Source organism: Lissotriton helveticus, chromosome 10 (genome assembly GCF_964261635.1).
Source record: "Lissotriton helveticus chromosome 10, aLisHel1.1, whole genome shotgun sequence".
NCBI classification, from domain to species: domain Eukaryota; kingdom Metazoa; phylum Chordata; class Amphibia; order Caudata; family Salamandridae; genus Lissotriton; species Lissotriton helveticus.
The window spans coordinates 248,843,039-248,866,907 of NC_136071.1; the positions used below are offsets into that span (position 1 = coordinate 248,843,039).

The following is a 23,869-nucleotide window of genomic DNA, read 5'->3' on the forward strand; positions in this document are numbered from 1 at the left end:
ATTGAAAAGGTGGTTCAACACATTCCAGCTAGAAGACTAAAATTCACCATAGGGTGCAAAGAAGAGCAGACTTTAAACACTTTTGAACCCAGAGGGGAAACGCTGAGACATTATCAGAGAGCAGAACTAAAAAAATAAAGATCCTTGAAATAAAAAGGTTCCCTGGTGCTGCCCGAAGGTGCTATACGACTTTGAGCTGTAGAAAATACATGTTTTTCAACACAGAGGAGAAAGGCTACGTAACACTTCGCAAAATTGACTGGGTTCTGTAAACTGTATAACTCGAAGGTGACAAACTCTATGATATTGGGTTTCCTATTGGACAAAGGTTTCCAACAATGGCCTAATGGACAAGACAATTATTCTAATACAATGCAGCCTGGAAATCAAAATCTCCATGACGCTGCAATCCAAACGAAGGAGATTTCCAAACATTGCAGTCAAGAGAGGAAATGTTTTCTTGAACAACTGAAAGGCAACAAGCTCTAACACTGTGTGGCCTGAAGAAAAAGGTTGTCTAACACTCTGACCCCAGAGAAAATATTCATTATCTCTCTGGGATTCAGAGTAAAAGATTTCTGACAATGTGTACCAGGGAAGAGAGTGTTTACTCCTGAGCAGCACGGTTGAAGGTGTCCCTAATACTGTGCAACCTAGAGAAGAAAGGTTTGTTTACACCACGAAGCCTAGAATAAAGGTTAGGTACGGCTACACAATCTAAGGTAAATGTTATTTTAAGACGGTGTATCCCAGAAGTAAAGCTCTGACACTCTGCCTCCAAAAACAAATTGTTTTTCTACCATTTGTACGATAGAGTGGCTAGCTGATTTATAATATGATACAATCTAAAGGGGAACAATAGCTCTGATACTTTGATTTACCCAAGGAAACCTCACTTGATAGAGACCTAAAGGAGAAAGGAACACTGCTTTTTTGCTTATTAGCAAAGAATTCCACTCCAACCCCTTGCAACGGGATGTACGTCATTACGACGCACACTTTTACAACGCGTTCCATTACAACGCGGTTGTAACAACGCAAGTCGTTACAACGACTTGCGTTGGGGGGGCGCAAATTAAATTTTTTTAATTTACTATTCCAACACCAGTCCCCGTGGATAGTAGGGAAGGTGTTGGGATAGTAAATTAAATGATTTACTATCCTTGAGCGCCCCCCAGCGCAATTCGTTGTAACAACTTTCGTTGTTATGACCGCGTCGTAATGGAACGGCGTTATAATGGTTGCGTCGTAAACGTTGCATACCCTTGCAACGATTACAGTAATACTGTCTAATGGGATGCAACCTACAGGGCACAGACTCTAACATTAGGCACTCAGAAGTGAAAGAGAGAGTGTAGAGAAAACTGTATGTTCTATATGTTGTAACATAGAGATGAAAGGATATCTTATACTGCGCAACCCCAGGGACAAATGTGCCTTAACATGGACCAGCATGGACCAGAGTGTCCCTTTAAAATGTTACTCTAAGGAAAGACACGTGCACCTAAAGGATAAAGGGGCATATTACCTAGCAATAGCGATATTTATCGCTAAGCAGGGATAGCGGGAATAATTTTATCGCCGCGCTACGACGATTTTTATCGCTGAGATACCTTGCTATCCACAAGGTTTATCTCAGAAACGATAAAAATCATTCGAAATGCGTGAATATCGCTGGAAATACAGCGATATTCAAACATTATCGTGACAATGCTCTTAGCCATGTTATCCACCTCCCATTGGATAACATGACTAAGAACTGCTCTGGGCAGGTGTTAGCTTTTGGAGATATTCGCGCTTAGCGCGAATATTTCCAAAACTACGCCTTTGTAGGTAATAGGAGATAGCGATGTTAGCGACTGTTTTCAGTCGCTAACATCTTGGCACGCCCACTTTGCATGTCATTAGCGATAATTATTACTGACATGCAAAGTGGGCCCCTAAATGCCCGCTATCGCCTATTAGCTGTTGCTAACTGGTGTTAGCGACAGCTTGGTAATAGGGCGATCAAATTATCGCCGCTGTAGCGGGAAAAAGTCCAGCTAAAGCGGCGATAAGGGCCCTTGGTAATATGCCCCCAAGTTCCTCTAATATCTTGCAAAGTGGAGATTGTCTACCCGACACAGTGCACACTGGACAAAAAGGATATCTGACACTGTGCCACCTACAGGTAAAGCCCCTGAGCGAAAATGGATCTCTAGCACCGTTTAACCCAATAAAAGAGCACTTTGATGCTGAGAAAATTTTTTCATTTTTCACCATGCCAGAGAAGGTTCTTTAGCGCTTCAACACGACTTTATAAGAATGTTGAACTTAGAGAGAAATGCAGTCAAACATTAAGCAATCACTGTGCAACCTAGAAAAGAATGTCTCAGTAACACAGTGTAACAACAACACACCATGAAACCTGCAGGAGAACACCTCTTCAAACCATTGAAAAACTAATGTGCCATCCCGTAAGGTGTATGGATTTACTATTGTTTATACTTTGCTGCAGTTCAATTAAACCCACACATGCTAGAGACGTTTTTATTTCTACCACTAATTGCATTATACACCACACCCTGCAGAATTTGAGTATTTCAGCTGGAAAAAAAAATCTAGACTCAAAGCGGATCAAAAGCTACTAAAAAAGGACCAAACGTGGTGACGTGATATGGAAGACTCTTTGCAAATGTAGCCTTGTCACCCTTCAGTTGCTGATTGCTGTATTTAGGCGTTAAACTGGTATTAAAGGTGTGAAGCGTCTGAACTGACAAATGAATGTGTGATCACTAAACACTCGGGTAATGAAAGAAGAGTTGTTTCTGCTGTACAGACGTTATCCTAGTTTCTGAAAATAAGTATGTTATGGCAGGCTGTACTTTCTATTGCTAAAATTTAATTTTAATTCTTACCTTTATTTATTTAGCTGCTAAAATACTGGAAAGTATCTGTTTCACTCATTATTGTTTTTACCCACAGTGTTAAATAATTACATTCCCTTTAAGCTTACTGCCCAATGGAAAATTAAGTTAATATAACCAATAATCTTATTTTCAAATGTAGTCCTAGGTCTTGAGAAAGAGTAGCAAAATCAAAAAGTAAATTTATACTTGTCTATTCAAGAAGTAACATTTACTACCCACCAGTCCAAAAGGCCTGCAGGACGGTGGGCAGGAAAACTGGTTGAGTGCTCCTCACCATCGCCAACTGGTCTGTTTCACTTGGGGCGGCGCAATAGTAGCAGTGTTAGGAGCTTGATCATAGACAGTTATTTAAGTTGTTAGGGTTTGATAAAGCTCGTACATATACACAAATTTCAACCCTGATATAAAGGCAATGGTGTTGGTCAGATGTGTTCGCAGTACCTCTTGCCATCTGGGCTGCCATGATTTGGATCAGCCGGTGTGTGGAGGTCAGGTTCATGCTGGCCCTGCAATAGTGAAGATGGAAGAGAATCTGTACTCAGGTGGAGTTTGTGACGTGATCGCGTGGGAGAAAGGCTTGGGTTTTCTCTACATTTTCAGGATGCTATTGATGGGCCTCACAGCGTTCACCAAATTCAGGGGAAAGAGGATCAATGGAACTCTAATGCGCTCATTCGCAGGGCTGCGCTATTTGGGTGTGGTAAAATTGCCCAGAGAACTACTGATACTGCATAGTACAATTTTTACGTGATAGAGAGTTGAGAGATTGAGAGACGTAAAAAGAGATGTTAGATAGAGGAAAGAGTAGTGAGATAGAGATGGGGGAGGGGGCGTCAAATGAGAAGTGAGGAATAGGAAGATCAGTCAGTGGATTCTAAGCATTTTCTAACATATTGGCTATTGAGCTCTGTATGTTCAATACTCAACAAACCTCAATTTAAGGGCAAAAACACATATGCAATGTCTTTATCTCTACTGAGTTCTGTTTGGATTAGAGTGATTTCCCTGTCTGGTATATGGGTGTGCTCCCCAGCCGAGTGTTTGACTGCATGTGAAACTGGCATCCTGATTACATTTTGGTCCTCACGCAATTTGAAAGAGAACCAACCCAAACTGGTCCCAAACCTTAGACAAATGATGCAGATCCATTCCTTGGAAAATGTGAGCAAAAGTGGGATCCCCCCCCCCCCACTGTTTCAGTCTGAAGTTGTTGACCAAGGAAGGGAGAGCTTTACAGTGTATTCAAAGATCTGCTGTGTCCAAGGCTGGTGTCTGCCAATCTTCCACAGGTGAGGGGGCATCCCCTGAAGTCTCCTCTTTGTGCTGGAAGGGCCTAGAAGTATGCCGGTCTGCTGATTAAGGGAAGAGGTGGGCCTAGCCTTGCATTGAGAAAGAGACTGTCCAAAAGTAGAGTCCCACGGTGTCCATGGCATGCAAAACAGTCCGTGGAAGGCGATGAACAATGATAGTGAGCTTGGAGTAGCCCGTACTCTAAGAGCACTTCCAGTTTCTCATCACAGTTTTTGAGTGAACCGTGTCACAATTGCACCATGGTCAAAATTCCTGTTTCACCTGGCAGCATACTGTGGGCTTGCGATACTAGAACTGTCACTGTGGCTGCAAAAGGTAAAGCTGTATGCTACTGAAGCTGAAATTCAGGATTTGCATCCAGGTCGGAACTGTCATAGGGACATCATTGTGACGAAACTTGGCCACAAGTCTGTAAGTAATACATCCAACACCAGTGTGCAATCAATGATAAGGGCTGCCACTGCCAAAGAGGGATGTGGGAAAGACCTCTGCACGAGCTTAAGACTGCACAGCTTAAGACTTTTTAACCAAGAATTGAAAAAGACATTGATCCAAGTTGTTCCGCTAATGAAGTGTGACTGATTTTAGTTAGCTGAACCCACACCCAATCCTTGCCCACTGTATATATCATTTGGAAATTAAGAGACAGAAACTCAACCTTAATAGGAAGGAGACGGACACTAGGGAGACAGAGGTGTAGTGCATCACTCTGAGATGCAACTCATTAGAACCCTCAATTACTCTCTCATTGTGTTGTGTAGTAAGTAGTTTTGCCATGTGATTAAATTGTTTTATTTTTCCGTAAAAAATAAGTTCTGAGCTGGGCATTACACTATTGTGACTGTTGGTTGATTGTTGAGTTCTGAGCTCTTACCTCCCACACTGCTTCTCTTTGAAACCTGTGACTGTTCGCCATCACTGTGCTAGGAGAACAATGCAGGAAAGGTTGTACTTTGGCCAATTTGCAGAACCACAGTAGGACGGATGCCAGGACACCACTGGCAAATTACCTCAACCACACAGTTGTGGCCCAGTAGCCGTTGTCCACCGTGTGGCCCTCCCTGGGTCTACCAAGCATACATCTGCTACTATGCTACATTATAGTCATCCAGGAGAACAATTTAGTTATCTGGTCATACATTTGGTTTTTGATGCATAAAATAGGCATGGTTGGGCACTTTCTTATCTCTATTTAAATGCTATACCTTCAACTTCAAACTGTTTTGGGAATTTCAGAAAATAGGAATCATTACAGATTAATAAAGGATATAGTCGGTTGGCATTTTACTTGTAATCTATATGAAAGTGTTCCAATATAAAGTTAGTGGAACATAAGTGACAATTATGTGCAAATTTAAAACATGACAAACGTATGTTGAATATTTGTGCAAAGTTAGACAATTAAACCCAGAATACTAATGGGCTGCTAATCCTATTTGAGGCAACAACTTCTGTATTGTGCCAAACCAGGATTACAAGTCAGCTAAAACCTGGAGATCATAGGGAGGGTAAATAATGCAAAATTCATTTTGTGGTACTTGGAAAAGTAGAAAGCATGTAAAGTTTGTGTTTTCCCCTCTTCAGTGGTCAACCACTCAGAATCAGGTGCAAACTGTGCACTTGCTAAATATTGTGTAATATGATTAGCACATGTTTTTTGGACATCTTTTGCCTATCTGATCAAACCTAACACACTGTTTTGCATGTGCATTTACCAGAAGCTATACATTTGATGTAATTTATGTGCAGAAAACGGAGCACTCTTTTGTATAATCATGCTATTTTCATCCATTTATCACTTAATCACCAGTCCCACTGACTCTGTATCCCTTATTATATGTACAGAGTGATAACTGCTGGGGTAACACTAAACCTGAAATAACTGACAGTTGGACTTGGCCATCTCTGCACTGTCACCCCCAAACTTTGTGCCTTCTCCCCTCCTGTTTTCTGAATTCATTTTTGTTGGCATTAGGACTCTGTGCACTTTACCTCTGCTAACCAGCACTGAAGTATTGTGCTTTCTCCCTTAAACATGGTCAAATTGGCTACATCTGATTGGCACATTTATTGTACTTGTAGTTCCCTAGTAAATTGGTACTTAAAGTACCCAAGGCATGTATATTAAATGCTACCATTGGGGCTGCAACATTCAGGGTGCCCCCTCCCCAACTAAAGTAGCACTTTAAAACATGTTTCAGGTGTGCCATTGCAGCCTGTAGTGCAGATTGAAACTGCCATTTCGACCTCCCACAATAAACCTTTTGCCAGGTCGACACCTTTCTTTCAAATACATATAAGTTGCTCCTAAGGGCACGGGGCATTATATTGAAAAAGTAGGATTCCGTTTTACATGTCCTGGTAGTGTAAAAAAAGTGTTTCACTACTGTAAGCCCTACCTCTCCCATCGTATAACATTGGGTTACTTTATTGCATTAAGTTTTACCTTTGATTAGGAGCAGGTTGAAATGTCATGTTTGGAGTCAAATAATTGCTATTTTAAAATCCTCTTTAATGGTAAAGTTGTTTCTTAAGTCACAAATCTGAAAATGACACTTTTAGAAAGTTGGCATTTTCTTACCCTAACCATTTTGTGTCTTCTGCCATTATTCTGGGTCACATGACTGTGAATGGCTATGCTGTTGAGATTTATGTATTCCTTCCTGACAGTGACATAAAGGGGATTAGGTGTGGACAGGATGAGCCATTCAGCAAAGATGGCTGGGAGTGGAGCAGTACCCAACCCTACTTACATTTCTAAGGGCTTTGACTCCAGCACACACAAAGGAACCTGACACTTGTCTTTTGTCACCCCAGAATTCCTGGAGCCTTGACAGGGGAAGGGAATAACTTTTTACGCCCAGATGTGAGAGTAGTATAGTGAACTCCCCACTTTAAAGGCTGGCACCAGGTAAAATATTGGACCTCCAGAGCCACTCTCCAGTACACTCCTGAACCTGTGAACATTAACAAAGAAGGACTTCCTTATTCCCCAGAGGACTGCCTTGCTTCTTGATGCCTGTCTTGTTCCCCACAGGATTACCCTGCAGCTTGTGGCCTGTCTTATTCCTCAGAGTACTGTCCTGCTACATGAGGCCTACCCTGCTCTCTAAGAGGGAAGACTGGACTTGCTCTCTTTATCCCAGGCAACCTGAGTGTCTCCAAGGGTCAATTGGCTGACATCCGTTCTGGAACATAGGGACACAACAAGCTCCCGAGGCCTCCCTGTCTCTGTCCAGTTGGCCTGCTGCAGTAGTCCTGCCAGGACCTGCCTGAGCCCACTGGACTCTGCTTTAGGGAGTCCCTAATCTCCTTGCCCAACTGAAGGTGCCATCAAATCTGCCACACAACAACACAAAGCCTCACCGCACAGCTGAAATCTTCATCAAAACTGATGTTGAGTGGTGCAAAGCTCTGCAACGCCTCACTGCACAGCTGACGCAAAGCCTCACCTCACAACTGAAAGCTTCCTGGGAACCGATGCAGAACGACAAAAATACCAGCAAAGCCTCGCCGCACAGCTGAAAGCTACATGATCTGAACCAATGTCCAGTGATGCAAAGCCCTGCAAAGTCTCAACGCACAGCTTAAAGCGCCATCGGAACCGACACCAGGTGACACGTAGACTCACATAGCAACACAATACAGACCTCACACGAAAGACATAAGGTACAACTCCCAGCAGGCCAAACGTTACCGTGTGTTGGCCTGGACTCCATCATGATTGGCCTGAACTTGTGACTTTGTCACAGTCTTGCGTGAACGGATACCCTCAGCTGGCACTTTGTGCTTCTTGATGCTTTTGGATTAAAACCTTAAAATTGCATATCTTCGGATCTACTGATTTGATTTTTGTAATTTCATTACCGATTTATTTATTCAAATTTACTCTAATTTGGTTGTATGCTGCACAAAAATGTAACACTTCACCTCAACATTAACACCTTTGAGTCACATAATGAGCTGAGCTCGTCATGACCATTAGAACGCTCGCATGCTGGGCAAATTCCCCTGCTGTGTGAGCGTTCTAAAGAAACGGGTGTGGTCATGACGAACTCAGCTCGTCATGAGCACACGACTATCCTGGCTCATGACGAGCTGAGCTCGTCATGAGCACGGGGCGCTGTGCGTGCCCCCGCCCCCCAGCACAGCAGGGGAATTTGCCCAGCTGTGAAGGGGTTAAGCCCAACTGCTTTTTTTTCAAGCTACCAGAGGGCTAATCAATGCCTGATTCCGAAATTCCCCGCGTTTTCCCTCATTCAGGCCACTTTTCTCCAACCATAAATCTGTGTGGCAAAAGAATTGGGAAGTGTGCTGCTTATTCTCTGTCTCACTCTTAAGGTTGGAGAAGTCAACTAACTGCATAAGCTGTAGTAATTTCTTTGAGAAACATCAAGAAAAATTAAGCTGATCTACGTTGCTGAGTGCCTCTGGCCCATGGAATATGTTTCCGGTTTCTGATTCTGATGTCATTTCTGATTCTCATTTAAAAGTACAGCCTACAAAAACATGTGTGTCATAGTCTCAAGAGCAAAATGCTTTGTCACATTCAGTGATATGTAAACAGAGCAAAATAATGAAAATGTTATTGGATCTATTTTTTGTCCTTATCCTTAAAAATGTGTTTATATTTTTTGTTTATTTCATTGCTCTTTCTAATACCATAATGGTGTTTGTTCATTGCCATGAGTCCACAACATTCTTTTAAATTCTGTTTTTGTCGGTGAGTTACCAGACAAATTGAGATTACCAGTTGTGTGGTAAAATCCACACCATTAGATTTGCCTCACACACATCTGAGGTTCTAAAAGGATATGAATATGAATATATATATAGCTATATGTTTAAAATAAAGGCAGGAACCGCACCAAAGTATTTGCAAAAATTAGTTAGGCCCTACTCTCCTGCACGTAATCTCCGTTCTTCAAATGGAGCAAACTTTGTGGTACCCAGATTTAAACTGGCCAGAATGGGAGGGAGATCCTTTTGCTATCTGGGACCAGTTCTCTGGAACTCCCTTCCCCCAGCTCTACGAAAGGAGGAAAACTTTGTCAGCTTTAATAAAAGCGTTAAAACCTGGCTTTTCAATAAATAATTGTGGTCTCTGGCCGTTTTGCTTTCTGTGTTGTTGTTTTCTTAGTCCTGGCGCCGGGAAACCCTTTGTGGGTATCTGCGCGCATTACAAATGCAAAAAATAAATAAATAATATATCCAGAGAGAAAAACGCAGAAAGAGGAGAAAATATGGGAAATAAGTGTGTAAACACCAAATTCCTTGGTTATTCCCTATTCCATGCATAACATTTTTGAATAGAGACTTATGTACCATGCAATATTAGAACTTTCAGGTGTGGTATTGCCAATGCACTTTTACACATATTTCTTATTATCTTCCTCCTCTGTCTTCCTAGTCACAGTCACCCAGGAGCACTATGGGGCACATGCATCAACCTATTTAGGGAGGGCAAAGGGTGCGAATCGGTAAATTCGGCCGTTTGCACTTCCTAAATAAGTTTTTGGGATGCATCATACTTTTTTGTGGAAATCGCTATTTTTAGTGATTTCTAAAAATGAGATTGCTTTTAAGGAATCGCAAATATGCGATTCCTTAAAAGCAATGCATGATTGTTTTTCAAATTGCGAATTAGCAATTAGGGGGTGCAATTTACCACGAGGTTGAACCTCGTGGTAATTTGCGAAAAGTTATGGAAATGCTCAAAAATGCATTTTTTAAACTTTCATGTTACAGACACACATGTCCTTAGGACATGTGTGTGTGAAACATGCACTTTAAAATACATTTCAGGGGTGCAGGGGGGGGGATCCTTTGGAACCCCTCTGCACCCTTGCAATGCATCAACAAATTGCGAATTGCAAAAAAAAAAAATGCAAAACGGCATTGATTCCTATGGGCCTCTAGGCCCATAGGAATCAATGTAATGCCATTCCTTAATTGCGAATCGCAATTAAGGAATCGCAAATTCCGAAAATTAAGAAATCCAAAAATATTTTAGGATTTGTTGATGCATAGGATTTTGCAATTCCTAAATTGCGATTCCTTAATTTTCGCAATTTAGGAAATGCAAAATCCTACAATGATGCATGTGCCCCTATGTGTTCGGGGCAGAGCATTCACCCATACAAAAAATTCCCCACCCAACATGGTGGCCTGATAGGAAGTACCTGTCTCCTGACCTCCAAGGGGTGGTGCTACCCCAGACCATATCCTAAAACACCCATAATCAGAGTAGCAACCAGAAGGATCAGGTTACATTTTGTTGGTCCCCAACTCCCAAGGCCGAGAGGAAGGGAACATGACTGTGACGAGGAAGACAATGACTGAAAGTAATGAATATTGCTGGTAAGTAATCGAGTCATTAAGGGTCTTAGGGGATTCTGTGGAGGTACAGGAAGCACAGTGATTTAATAAATGTACCCAAGGGGGCTTTAGCTGCAACCACATTTCGAATGTATTTATAAAGTGCAAAATGTAAATATTCACCTCACTCTAAAAATGTAATAAACTTGTGTGCTAACGATCTAATATTTATTTAGCTTTTTTTGCGAAAAATATTGAAAAACATGATTGTGTAAAATGTGTGATTCAAGGTAGTGAGAAGACTAACCTTGAATTCTGTTGTCCAATTCATAGAATGTTATATAAATAAAATGACGGAAGCAAAAATGAAACAAAAATAAACTATAACGTATTTTATGGAGAGTGCACTCCCTGCGAATATGCGTGTAGACTGCGGTCAGCAGACCTGCGTAGAAATGCATTTATACTTCCTATTAAGCTTGTTTCTATAAATAGCTTCCATTATAGCGCGCGCTTGATAAACAGTTGAGTTGATTCTGCGTTATGTGAGCCTCACTAAACTAGTTTTATCTTTTTTTATTCCCCTCTGCCCTGCCGTGGATCTCTAAAAGGACAGTTGGAACCAATAAATGAGGTGAGCTAATTTGATGATTCATTCTCCGTCCTTGATGAGCTCCATATCAAGGGGAATTGTCTCCCTGCCTCCAGCCTTATCTGCTGCACTAGATATATATTGCATTAAACCCGCCAGAGTAAATTTGCTAGGCCACGTGACCGAAAACCTGTCCAGCGCGAGACACGGGAGACATAATCGGTGCAGCAGATCTCCCGCCGCCTCTGACAGAGGCAGCAGGCGCGCGACATAAATCTGCATCTCCCGCGCTGGGACAGCGGGGCTGCCGCCGCTTTGTTTTCTTTTGTGTACAGCCCACTTATTAATTAGCTAGCGACATCTTGGGAGGGACAGACACTTGGTACGTCCGTTGTGACGAAGATACTTACCAGACACAGGAAAGACGTGTCCAGGGTGATTGAAAAGTGTTCAGGGGCAGGGTGGCATTTTGTTTGCTCTTTTAGGAAACACACGCCGGGATTGTGCCTACTGCACTTTAATTAAATTTGATGTCGAAATTGCAGACATTTAAACTCGTCTCCGGGGAAACCCATGCATGAGATAATAACGTCATTGCTTAGAAAAGGACTTAGCCAAGTGAAGTCTAGCCCTAAATAAGATGCATGCTTATTTTGTGAGACATAGAGCGAAAAACAGAGCTTTAGTAAACAAGCATCGGAAAATCTAATAGACCTGGCAGTGTTATCACAGACAGACAACAAACACTACATGTGTGCATAAAGAACATGCTCGAATGGACACGTGTCACTACACAAACAGGCACACCTTCTGAACTAGGTTACATTCGAGACACACAGACAACACAGCCAAATAATAACGTATCTAGTAGTGCACAGTTTACAAATAGATGAAAAGAACTAAGGTAGACTATTTTGCAGACAAGCTCACCACATCTGGTGGTTCTCAGCACACCTGCTGCCCAGACTAGGGGAGAATCATTTAATAAAAGTGAAAGTTTTTAACATGAACTGAGAAACATTCCTGTTTCAGCCCTGATCACAAAGATATGGCTGAATTCCCAGGCATGTCAGTTGTGATGGCCCAGATTCCAATCATAGGTGGAACAACATTATATGTTACTAAATAAACACAAGAGATATTTTTGTACAGCATACATCCTGAACTGATGTCCTAGAAGGTGCTGTCATGACTGATAATAAACAAAGAGGTGGGCAGGTGAAATAAAGTATTTGCCTGGGATCACACAATTTGATCAAATTGGGAAGCCAGAATTGATCCCATATTTTCAGTTTCACACTGTGTAGTTCAGCATCTGCATAGATATCTCTTTCTGACATCAAAGACTAAAGCTTGGGCCTTAATTTTTGGAGGATAAGGTTAGAGTTTGAGTGACATGCAAAATCCATAGTTTATTTTTAACAGTTTCACATAGTGCAAACCTTGCCCAAGGTCATAAGAGGGCTTCACAATAGACACGGACTGTGTTCGCTTTTTTTCAGCACCAAAAGATTTGGGAGCCAACGTTAGATTTTGAACATGGTTCCCCATTTGAGATAGTCAGCAGCTGTAGTCACAAAACCACATTGCATCCAGTGGTGGCTTGGCTGATTTTGGGCATAAGGTTCCAAAAGGAACTGGGTCTAGCCTGGCTCAAGCCTTCAGTGGCTCGCCCACCTGTAGCCAGGTCACAATCAGTCTGCAGATTAAGGATTGCAAAAAAAAGAAAAGAAAACAAGACTGCAGACCTTTTCCATCTATGTACCAGGAAAGAATCGAAGGCTTACCTCTTTAAAGAGCGTTACATCACAATGCATTAACTGTCAAAAGCCAGCTTTCTTTCCTATTACCACTTGACTTTCTGCTTGTTTTTGATCATGTAGAGCTCACCGCTGCCTTTTTACATTAAAAAATATTTACCTAAATTGTGCATGATAGGTCATTTCTCTGATATTTCAGCAACACAGGGCCCCTTATATGTAAAAGGATGTAAAGCTGCAACATCTTAGGCATACAACATTGCCTGAATATTTGGGCAAGAATATGGATTGCATAAAACGAGTAGAGATGGGCAAGCCAACAAATTAACAGGAAGAACCAAGCAACAGCAGCTAAGGATCTGGTCTAGCTTTAAGAGCCTGTGCACAAGCCAAGTCCTAAATATTTGGCATGTAAATCATGCAACAAACATGTTGTGTAAAAATGTGGTAAAGTCTCTTAAAAATTCAACAAAGTGTATTTCTTTAACAGTACCTATTGAAAGTGATAAGGGTCTATTCACAAAGGTAAACTTACTTGTAAATAAATCTAGAGATATAAACGTACTCTTACACTTCTAAAAACGTTACTACTTTTGGCTATTCATAGTTTAGGAATGTAAAGTTACTCAGAAGTGTAGACGTCCATGTCACCACCTCCTGAAACAGGGGGAGAAGTCAGTAAAAGCATCAAATGCAGCTGTAAAGTTACTAGTGACTTCACAACTGTAGTAAATTAAATGTTTTGCACACTTGCGAAGGTGGTTGAAGATCTTCCTATGGTGAAGTCTAGGGACATTTTGAAAAGATAATCAAAGTAATAAAAAAAAATTAAAATGTTTGTAAGTTTCGTGATAATGTAACAATTTTACATATGTATTTTAAATCTTGGTTAAGATTAAAAAGATTAAAAAAATACTACAGTACGATTGTGTAGATTTAAAATAAAAAATGTAATTAACCATTTTACATTTAGTTACTCTGTCTAAATATTTATTTAAAATAAAATAAAACCCACCTCAAGTAAAATTACTTCAATTTAATTTTCTCAGTTACATTTATTTTTAAATTGAAAAACTGTTCTTAAAATATTTTAAAAACGAACATTTAGTTATATATATTAACCATTAAAATATACACACACACCCACACACATATATACCTAAAAAGTTTCAATAAATTAAGGTATTTTAATATTATTTCCTGTGGGGTTTTATTTTAAGTCCCCACCTCCATTATGTTCTATGGGAGGGAGCTGAAGTACTTTGGAGTGGTAATGGATGGTGCTGGACTTACTCCAGCTCTGAGATGGAGTACATTTACAACTACCTTAGTCAAAGAAAAAAACCCTTTGGATTAATGCACACTTATCACACCACTTATACACAGACAGACTCACACCAGTAAGATAACAGTGGACATAAAGGATGTAAGCAAAAAAGGATAAATCTAAAAAAAATACCAATCTAAGAAAATATACAAATGTATTCAAGGAAATAGGTACCATACATATCACAATGCACAATAAAATTAATAACAGTCCCAAGCCAGGGCTATATAATGATATTAAAAAACATCAATAAAAAAATATTATATTCTTTGTTTAAGAACACATTTGTATACAAAACTAATTCTAGTACACAAAATTGGGAACATTCAAAGGAAAAACGAATTCCTATTTCCAAAGAAGACTGCTAAATCAAGTACAAATCAATTGTAGCAGCTGTTGGTAATTATCGAATTGCTTTTATGCGATACAATTGTCACCATAGATTTTACGCAGTATTCTTGAATGGGAACTCACATGGTAGACCTGGCATTTAAAACCGAAACCTGGGCAGATGAGTCATCAGAGCCGGAGCTCGCTCTTGCCCTCCTGGCAGGTTTTAATATTATTAGAGCAGACAGAATGCTCAAGCGGGGGGTGGACTAGCGATAATTTTTAGAGAGATTTGCGGACTGCCAAACTCTGTCTTTTCAGATCCAGCTTACTAACAACTATACTCTAAATGGCCTTTGTTTATATAGGCCCCCTAGGGCACGGACCCCCCTTCTAAACATCATCCGTCCCTTTCTGGAGTCTAGTCTAGGTGGAGCAAACTTTACGGTACTCGGAGACTTCAACTACCATCTAGAGAAAGGTGGGGATAGTAATACGGCCTCACTGGCTGATACAATGACTAGTTTTTCTTTGAACGAGATCATTACACAGGAGACACATGATGCCGGCCACACGTTAGACAGAATTTTTACTTCTAACCCCACTATTAAAATCATTGAGGTGCTTCCCGTAGTGTGGTCGGATTACAGAGCGATAATGTTCTCAGTCAGCGAAGGCCAACAACAGCACACGTCTGCATGCATTCCTGCCTTGTTTACCTACAAAGATTGGGGAAAAATAAGTTGATCTGCTCTTCAAGATTCTCTCCTGACCTCTAAAGCAGATCTCCAAACCGATATTAATACAGCTACGTACAGACTGTCTTCTTGGGTCAAAGCAACCGTTGATATCGTGGCTCCGAAAAAGATTTTTATCCCTAGGAGATCAAACCCCTCGGAGCCATGGTTTACAGAAAAGCTCAGATTGCAAAAACAGGCATGTAGGAGAGCTGAAAGAAAGTGGAGAGCTAATTATGATCAAGTCAGGAAAGCAGAGTATGCTCAATCATTATCATTATATAAGAAAATGATCATGGAGGAAAAAAATACTTATTTTACAACTAAAATTCAAGAGGCCCAAAACTCCAGCAAGGTACTTATCGCCACAGTGAAAAAACTTGCCAACATTTCAGGAAAAGCCCAAGTGATGAGCAGCCCCGAATTTTGCGATACTTTGGGAAAATTCTTTATTTATAAAGTTGCCTCAGTTTATAAAACTTTTAAAGACAATCATAACACCCCCGATACAGGCAAAAATAGGGGCTGTTAACAATACAATCAAGACAGGATTTGGTCCCCGCCCCCCTTTTTTAGAGCAGATCATCCAGGTGGTGGAAAATACTAAGTCAGGAGCCCCTTTAGATCCCTGTCCCCCTAAAGTTTACCATATGTGTCAGAAACTTGTTAGCGAACAACTAAACTTATTGGTCACTAAGATAACTCAAACGGGCATTGTCCCAGATACCTGGAAGACAGCCTCATTACTGCCACTATTGAAGAAACCTGATCTAGACCCAAAGGAGCCTAGTAGCTACAGTCCAATTTCAAGGATTCCCATTCCATCTAAGGTGTTAGAGAAGCTGCTCAATACCCAGCTCACAGAATTTATTAATAAAGAGAACCTGCTGGACCATGCACAATATGGCTTCAGGGAGGGTCATGGGACAGAGACAGCGCTAGTATGGCAGCAGAGGGATTCAGGATAATCTTTGATGCAGGGGGGAAGGCTGCCTTGATCTTGTTAGATCTTTTGGCTGCCTTTGACACCGTTAATCATAAAATTTTAGCCAGTAGACTAGCAGAGATGGGGCTTAATGATTCCTCATTAAAGCTTCTGTCGTCATACCTAGTAGACAGAACCTTTTCGGTGGAATTGGGAGATGCTGTCTCCAAATTATTCAAACTGCCATGTGGGGTACCTCAGGAGTCCTCACTTAGCCCCGCCCTTTTTAATCCATATGTGGCGCCACTGGCCTCTATTATTAGATAGTGTGGGTTCTCCGCTATCTCGTATGCTGATTACACACAGGTGGTGGTGTCGGTCTCAAATAATTTGGAAGAGACAGCTGACTGTTTCAATCTCTGCATGATGCAGGTGAATGAATGGATGCAGGCCAACTGTCTAAAGTTAAACGGGGAAAAGACAGAAGTTATGCTGTTAGGACCCAACTCTTCCTTCTGGTAGCTGAGATGGTGGCCTGACAGTCTGGGCAACTGTCCAATTCCAGTCTCTAAGGCTAAGAACTTGGGGTTTATCTTTGACGATAAGCTCACATTTAATGCTCAGATCAATAAGCTAACTTCTACCTTTTGGCTTATCATAAAAATGATTAGGAAAATTTGTCCTTTCATTCCTCGCGAGGCATTGAAGACACTAGTCACAGCTCTTGCTTTGTCCAGACTGGACTATTGCAATGCTCTCTATGTAGGGTTGCAAACACAACTGCTACTGAAACTGCAGAGATTGCAGCAGCTCGATTAATACTTGACATCCCCAGACATGAGCCAGTCGCCCATAGATTGGAAGGTCTACATTGGCTTCCAGTGGCCAAAAGGATTATTTTTAAATCTCAATGCCTGGCCTTTAAAGGATTAAAAGACATTGGCCCGCAGTGTTTGAAGACGCATTTGAAATGGTATACGCCAGGTAGGAGCCTAAGATCTGCTCACTCTAAACTGCTACAAACACCCAAGTTCAAGCAGGTCCGTTGGGGAGGAAGAAGTTTCCTAGTGGGAACAATTAAAATCTGGAACCTCCTCCCGATCCCCATCAAGAGCAGTACGTCACTTATGTCATTTAGAAGAGCTTTGAGGGCCTGGCTCTTCACAAATAGACATGGCGCATAACTGGCTCTATAACGATACTGTCCTCCTGTCCCTAGCGCCACGACGCCCCGGGCATTCGTGCGCTGTATAAATTATAAAATCAAATCAAATCAGCTGCTACAATTGATTTGTACTTGATTTCGCGGTCTTATTTGGAAATAGGAATTCATTTTTCCTTTGAATTTTCCCAATTTCGTGTACTAGAATTAGTTTTGTATACAAATGTGTTTTTAAACAAAGAATATAATGTTTTTTATTGATGTTTTTTAATATCATTATATTTTCCTGGCTTGGGACTGTTATTAATTTTATTGTGTATTGTGATATGTATGGTACCTATTATCCATGAATACATTTGTATATTTTCTTGGATTGGTATTTTTTTAGGTTGGTACCCCTCCCCTTTGGTTGGTGAGCCCCTCTCTCTTTTTTTGAGAAGTACATTTACAACTATTCTGGGTCCTTTTTGCCTGTATTAACTTAGAAGTGCATTTTATTTATACCAATGATCCTACTCTTTTGTGGATGGGTGCATGTCCCTCCCTAGCCCTATCTTAATGCCTCCTTACTTCTCCCAATCCCATCCCCTTTAGTCTAAAATATCCCCCCTTTTCAGTGACTCCCCCATTCCTCCCACATTTACTACTAAAACATATACCTACGTATGCAGATATCTCTGTATTCAGGGCGGAGATGTCTGCACATAAAAGGTAGTAGATGCAGAGGATTGACCTCCGTACATAGGTTGGTGAATAGCATTTTGTAGTACATTAGTAGTACTATTGTCTTACTACTAGACATACTACAAAATGCAGTTTGGAAAAAAGTTCCAAAGTTTTTAAACAGGAACTTAGAAACAATATTGTCCCACCACCTTGGCAACAATTCCATTAGTGAACGAAAAGGCAAGCCAGTTGTCATATGCACCCTGTATGTGGCCTAGATGATTATTATAGATACAGCAACATTGTAATCTATTACATCGATTACAGGAGGTTTTTGCACACATTCTGAACTCACATATTTGAAGGTAGTCACATATGTGGAAATGAAGAAAAAGAATGCTCAATGATATAAAATATTTGCCAGGATCACAAAATTTGGTTAAGCAGGGGAACTGTGATTGATCCCAGGTTTTACAGCTTCACTTTGTGCAATTCAGCCAATAAATGGGTATCTCTTTGGCTCTCCTTTTACATCAAATGCTAATGCTTTGTCTTGATGCTTGAGGTTACTGTATTATTGGCAAGCAGAAGCCACATGAACGTTCAGCTCTTTTTTGAATTCCAGGTTCCACGAGGACCTAAAAATGACTAATTGTGCCTTTAAAGTATTTTGTAAATAAAATATAGTGTAGAAAGAAAGACAGACTAATAACAATACCATTGGTTGTGTTTTTGAAAAGAAAATGTCCTTTAAGTAAAGTCATAGAGTCTGTATAACTGTGTTAATGAATTGTTCAAGTCTGCATTGTTCTTTTCGCTCTTGTGTACGGAGTGAAGGCAAGACAGCACTTGATATAGGATCAGGTAAGCCGTTGATTATTAGGTCTGGCATCTGCCATGACATTTTAGATTTTACTAAAATTATATGTGTAATGTACTTACTTGTAGGGACTTCCAACCAGCCCTTTCATCCATTGACTTGGTATTGCATCATTTGCATTTTTTATTCTAGCCACTACAGCATAGAGTATTGGGCAATTGGTCAGCGCTGTTCAGCCATTGACTAACTTCAGTAGGAGTGAAAATATTCAGCCCTTTCACAAGGAGCAGATCCACATACAATTAAATTCCCTTCAGTGCTACAGCAAAGTGTGCTTTTTGAAACAAAAAAAATATTGTTTCTGTTCGGCAATGTTTTTTAGGTTGATAAGGGTCTACAGCTTCCCCAACAATAACGTTTTGCAAAACCTGTAACAAATCAAGCATTTACAAAGCCTAAAAGGCATACACCCGAGCTACATGAAACCTATTGGCGTTGCCAGTGATTGTATGTATCCTTTTTCTGTATCTTTGATTACAAATTACCTATTCATGATCAGAGGTATCCTCTCTGAGTGCTTTATTTCTAAAAAAATGAGTGCCAGTGCCCAAAGTTTTTCTTAGGAGCTTGAAAACGGTGCTGGCAAATGCTTGAGTTGCAGAGTACCAAGGCTGCCTATTCTCGATTCTACCTCATGCCTCTTTCTTCTATCACCCTGCACTTCCTGTCTATTTGTCCACTCCTGTGGGTTCTTTTTCATTATTTTTTTTTCCATTTGTTTCCTTATGTTTCTCCTCCTCATCCTTCCTCCATTTTCTTTCTCTTGCCCTTTGTCAAAGTCTGATAATGAAAAATATGTCTCTCTCACCACAAATGAGTGTTAGTGCCCACGGCCTACACCAACCAGCCCAAATTGAGCAGTCTGCTCTCTACCGTTCTTGTCCAACAGGATATGTGACTCTGTTGTCCTTAACTACTCTGTTTCCTATCCCTTTCTGTTGAACTGTTGTTCTGCACCAAACACTTTAGGACACAACATCTACCCCATTCTGAAAATAAACAGTTACAACCTTTCTGTGCACTGCTGTGGTAGTCTGATGTTTCTTGGTTGCCTTCTTCGGTTGGAATGTCCCTTATAGTTATCTGCTGGAGATGTGTTAATATAAGTTGTTTGAATATTATCATCAATGGACCAGTGGACCTCTGCAGCATATTTCAATATCCCCGTGCGACCTAACAGAGAGCATGATGTATGGATATTTTTTTCTGCAACCTATTCTTTGGGTTATCTTCACTGTCAATACAGGTCACAGTGAGCTTTTCTTATATTCTCCATATTTATGAATAAACATGAATTGGATGAATTCAGAAACTATCAATAGACTTGCTGAACAAAGCAGTAGGAAATTCTTCCATGTCCACAGTCAATATCAATGGTGAAGCCTTCCCTGACGCTTTGGTTACCAAATCTCCTGATTGTTTTTGAAGTTCATGACAACACTGCAGCTCATACCTACACCTTTTGAGTGGCTTCTGATGCTACCAATTGGTGCCATTCTCTACATTTGTTGAGTTACATTTGGAGGACATCTATCACATGGTATTGTCTGATTTGCCATTTTTGTCCTGAAGAAGCCCAAGGGCTCCAGCCAATTTGGTCTCAATATAAGCAATTTAAAATCAGGATTGGATCGCTAAACAAAATTAGAAAGAACCACAAAGATAAAATAGGCCTTGCTACTCTAGACCTAGATCCATCCTGTACCCTTTTGTTGCAATCTTTATCACACGTTTACTATATCACCATGCACTGCACCATCAGCACTAATATAGTTGTAAGACATTTGCATCTATGAATCCTTAATACATGTGAGTACTTAAGATTTTTGTAGGACTTGACATTTTTCTGAAATGGTCCTTAATTGTGACTGTGCATACATTTGATTGATATTAATTGTTGGTACTTTGATTCTCTCAGCCAACTCTACATATCCTTTAGAATGATTGTTATTCAATTTTCTTGATATATCTAGGTGCCCTCTTGGAATAAAAGTTTGCCCTGTTGGTATTCTCTGTGCAGATAGATGACAGTAGAGGAGTCAAGCATGGAGACCATTACCTGCTGCAGCCTGAGGTCACAACCACACCTGTTTGCCCATCAGCCTGCTACACAAAACAACCCACCCCTCTCACAAGACCTCTCATGTAGGAGAGCCATAAACAAGCTCACTCGCTCTTTCGCTTACAGCGCATGGTGGACCACCCTCTCCTGCAACACCCTGACAGGAGAGGCTCTGTTCGCTCTCATCCATTGGTCAACCTGCCATGCTTGGTAGCCCATTTTCCTGATGTGACTTCTCGCACTGGAGAGGTTGTTACCCACAGTGGACAGCAACCCATCGGGAGCAAGTCAGCAAGCACCAGAGAATCTGTAGCCTGTTAAGGCAGGAAGTACCCTCAGACGCCAGGACAGCCACAGGGCTCATGTACCACTTATGGTTTAAATCTTTTATTGAGTTTTCACAAACAACAAGACAATAGGGCCGCATTCTAATATACATGCATAGCAAGGCAAGTGTCAACGCAAGAGAGTTGAGTACACTCAGTGCCCGCCGGTGCGGGGCAGCGATGCAGGCCACATATATCATGACAAACAATACAGTGTGTCCCGCATGTACCACTTATAAGGGATAATGTACCCCTTTCTGAGAACATACAAAAGGATACTCACCTTGGAGTATCATGCTTATAAAAATGCAGGAAGCCTGCAGCCTTGTGCATCTTCTGAGTATTAGACAGCTGTTCGATCACTCACAACATTGTGACAAACTATCTATTTCTTTTTAGACTCATTTAAAAAATAAAATCTGTGACTGCTTTACACATGCAATTAACCCGTCAACTGTAGAGGGACTCAGGAGAAGGAGAGAAGTAGTACTTAGTAACTTCAATGGCTGTCCTTATCTGTCCAAAAGTATTTATGGAACTATCCATCTCTATCACATCTGGGTCACAGCTGGATCCCTGCCAGGATTTGGAAAGAATGTCTTCCTTTGTAGCAACCCCACTGATGGACAGCTGCAACAGATGACTAATTGAGGCAATAGTGCCTTGTGAGTGGAAAAGAGCATTGGTTGCTCCTCTACAGAAAAAGCTTGGTGCAAATCCACCTGTTCTGAGAAACTCCTGCCCAATATCACTCCCTCCATTTTCTTTTAAAATCTTGGAAAAACCTGTCAACAGCCAGGTTTCCAGCTGTATTGAATGCCGCTATCTCTTGGATCCAGTCTGGATTTTACGCTGCCACGGAACAGAGACTGCATTCGTTTCTATTCTATTCTGGGTGGTTTGAAAATGCTGGCTGACAAGAGTCACTTTGACCCTTTCATATTACTAGACCTCTCTGCCACATTTTGCATGGTTTCCCACATCATCCTGCTTTCTCAGATGGCTGAGGTAGGCTTTGAAGGGTCTACCTTGAAATGGTGTAGCCCATATTTGGAGGGCAGACATCAGGTGTATATATTCCACCTTATAAGTCTCAATTTAAGGCACTGAAACAGGGCATATTACAAGCATCTGTCTTAAGCCCCACTCTTTTTAATCTGTACATTAATCCCTTGTCTAAGCTGCTCAAATCACATGGAGTACATTTTATGAACTATGCAGACTATACCAAATTGATAACTTCAATTGATTTTTCTGTGCCTCAACCTTTTGACATGTTTTACCAAATCATGAGAGACATTTTCACTTGGCTAATGCTTAATACCCTCTGACTTTTGGTCGACAATCGGTGATGCTACCCTTGCTTGACTGAGTTAGTTCAGAATTTAGGGTTCCACTTAGATGAGAAACTATCTTTATTCGGCCATGATAAAAGCTGTCAGCTACCTTTTTTGCATTGCTTTGTGTCTTGTGGACATTTTTGCCTCACCTGCCTGACTTAGCATGGCAGGTAATTGTCCAGTCGACCTTTCAAAGTCAACTTGACTTTTGTAACTCTCTATTCTTGGGCAGTGCTTAATTTGTGAAAACATACCTGTCAGAGCCCTTGTCAGGAGGCTACTGTAGATTTCACCACCCATTGCCCCTGCCAGTGCTGCCATTGACAGTGCCAACACAACTACTAAGAATCACACTCCTCCAAGTGTGACAATTCACACTATTCCAGGACCCCAAAGCTATCGGATTGCTTGGAAGGCAGGTATTAGTAATTTTAAGGCATATTGAATTAACAAACAACTGTTGTAGTGCTCGACAAACTGTGCCACCATGCGGCAGACTTTCATCAGTACTGGTGTTACAATTAAGTGCCAGTGCCAAGCCCCAGAAACCACTGTCTAAAATTAAGCACTGCTCTTATGGGCCTCGGCATCTAATTTGAATCAGTTCAAATGAATTGAAAATGCAGCAGGCAGACTGGCATTACAAGAGCCTCGTTACTCATCTGCTTCTGCTGAATTGGATGCCCTGCACTGGCTGGCAGTGGTTAAGAGGGTCATTTTCAAATCCCACTGTACTGTGCACAGAGCCTTTTATAAGACTGGACCTCTTTACTTGCAATAAAACTCCACCCTCTATGCCGCTATACACTACATGGTGTGCTATCCCTCGTGTACATCTTCCCTCACCTCTGTGTTGTTCCCTCCCTCATAAGCTTTTCACCCCTCCCACTGTCTTGCTCCCTTCCTCATGTGCTTCTTTTCTCTTGCTCCCCACCTGCCTTTATTTTTAATATAGCACCACCCCCACTTCCTTGAGCGCTCGTCTGTTGCCCTCAACCCATGCAGTCTTATAAAAAGAAGCACTTTCACGCTACTTTGTTTTATTTATAATTTTTTGTTACTGTTCTTTCTCGAATTGTTGAAAAAAAATGTCACCCTTGCTATTTTGTGGGCTCATTCAAGTGTGATGATGGATGCATGCACATACTCCACCCCACATGCATGTGCCCATACAATGAGGCGGCCACTGTTGACCGCATCATTGTGTCTTTTTTTTCCCTTTTG

General features: G+C 41.1%; 1 protein-coding gene across 2 annotated transcripts in view; it reads left to right on the plus strand.

Annotated features, from left to right (window-relative positions):
• Positions 1–23,869, plus strand: part of SYT17 (synaptotagmin 17) — a 567,544-nt gene that overhangs the window by 49,425 nt on the left and 494,250 nt on the right. Inside the window, exon 2 of one of the 2 annotated variants that reach the window (XM_078665248.1) lies at positions 11,155–11,172. The exons of the other annotated variant lie outside the window; for it this stretch is intronic. Within the exon in view, the coding sequence (XP_078521374.1) occupies positions 11,155–11,172 (18 nt within the window). The remainder of the gene's footprint in view (positions 1–11,154; positions 11,173–23,869) is intronic. 2 annotated transcript variants of the gene reach the window in all.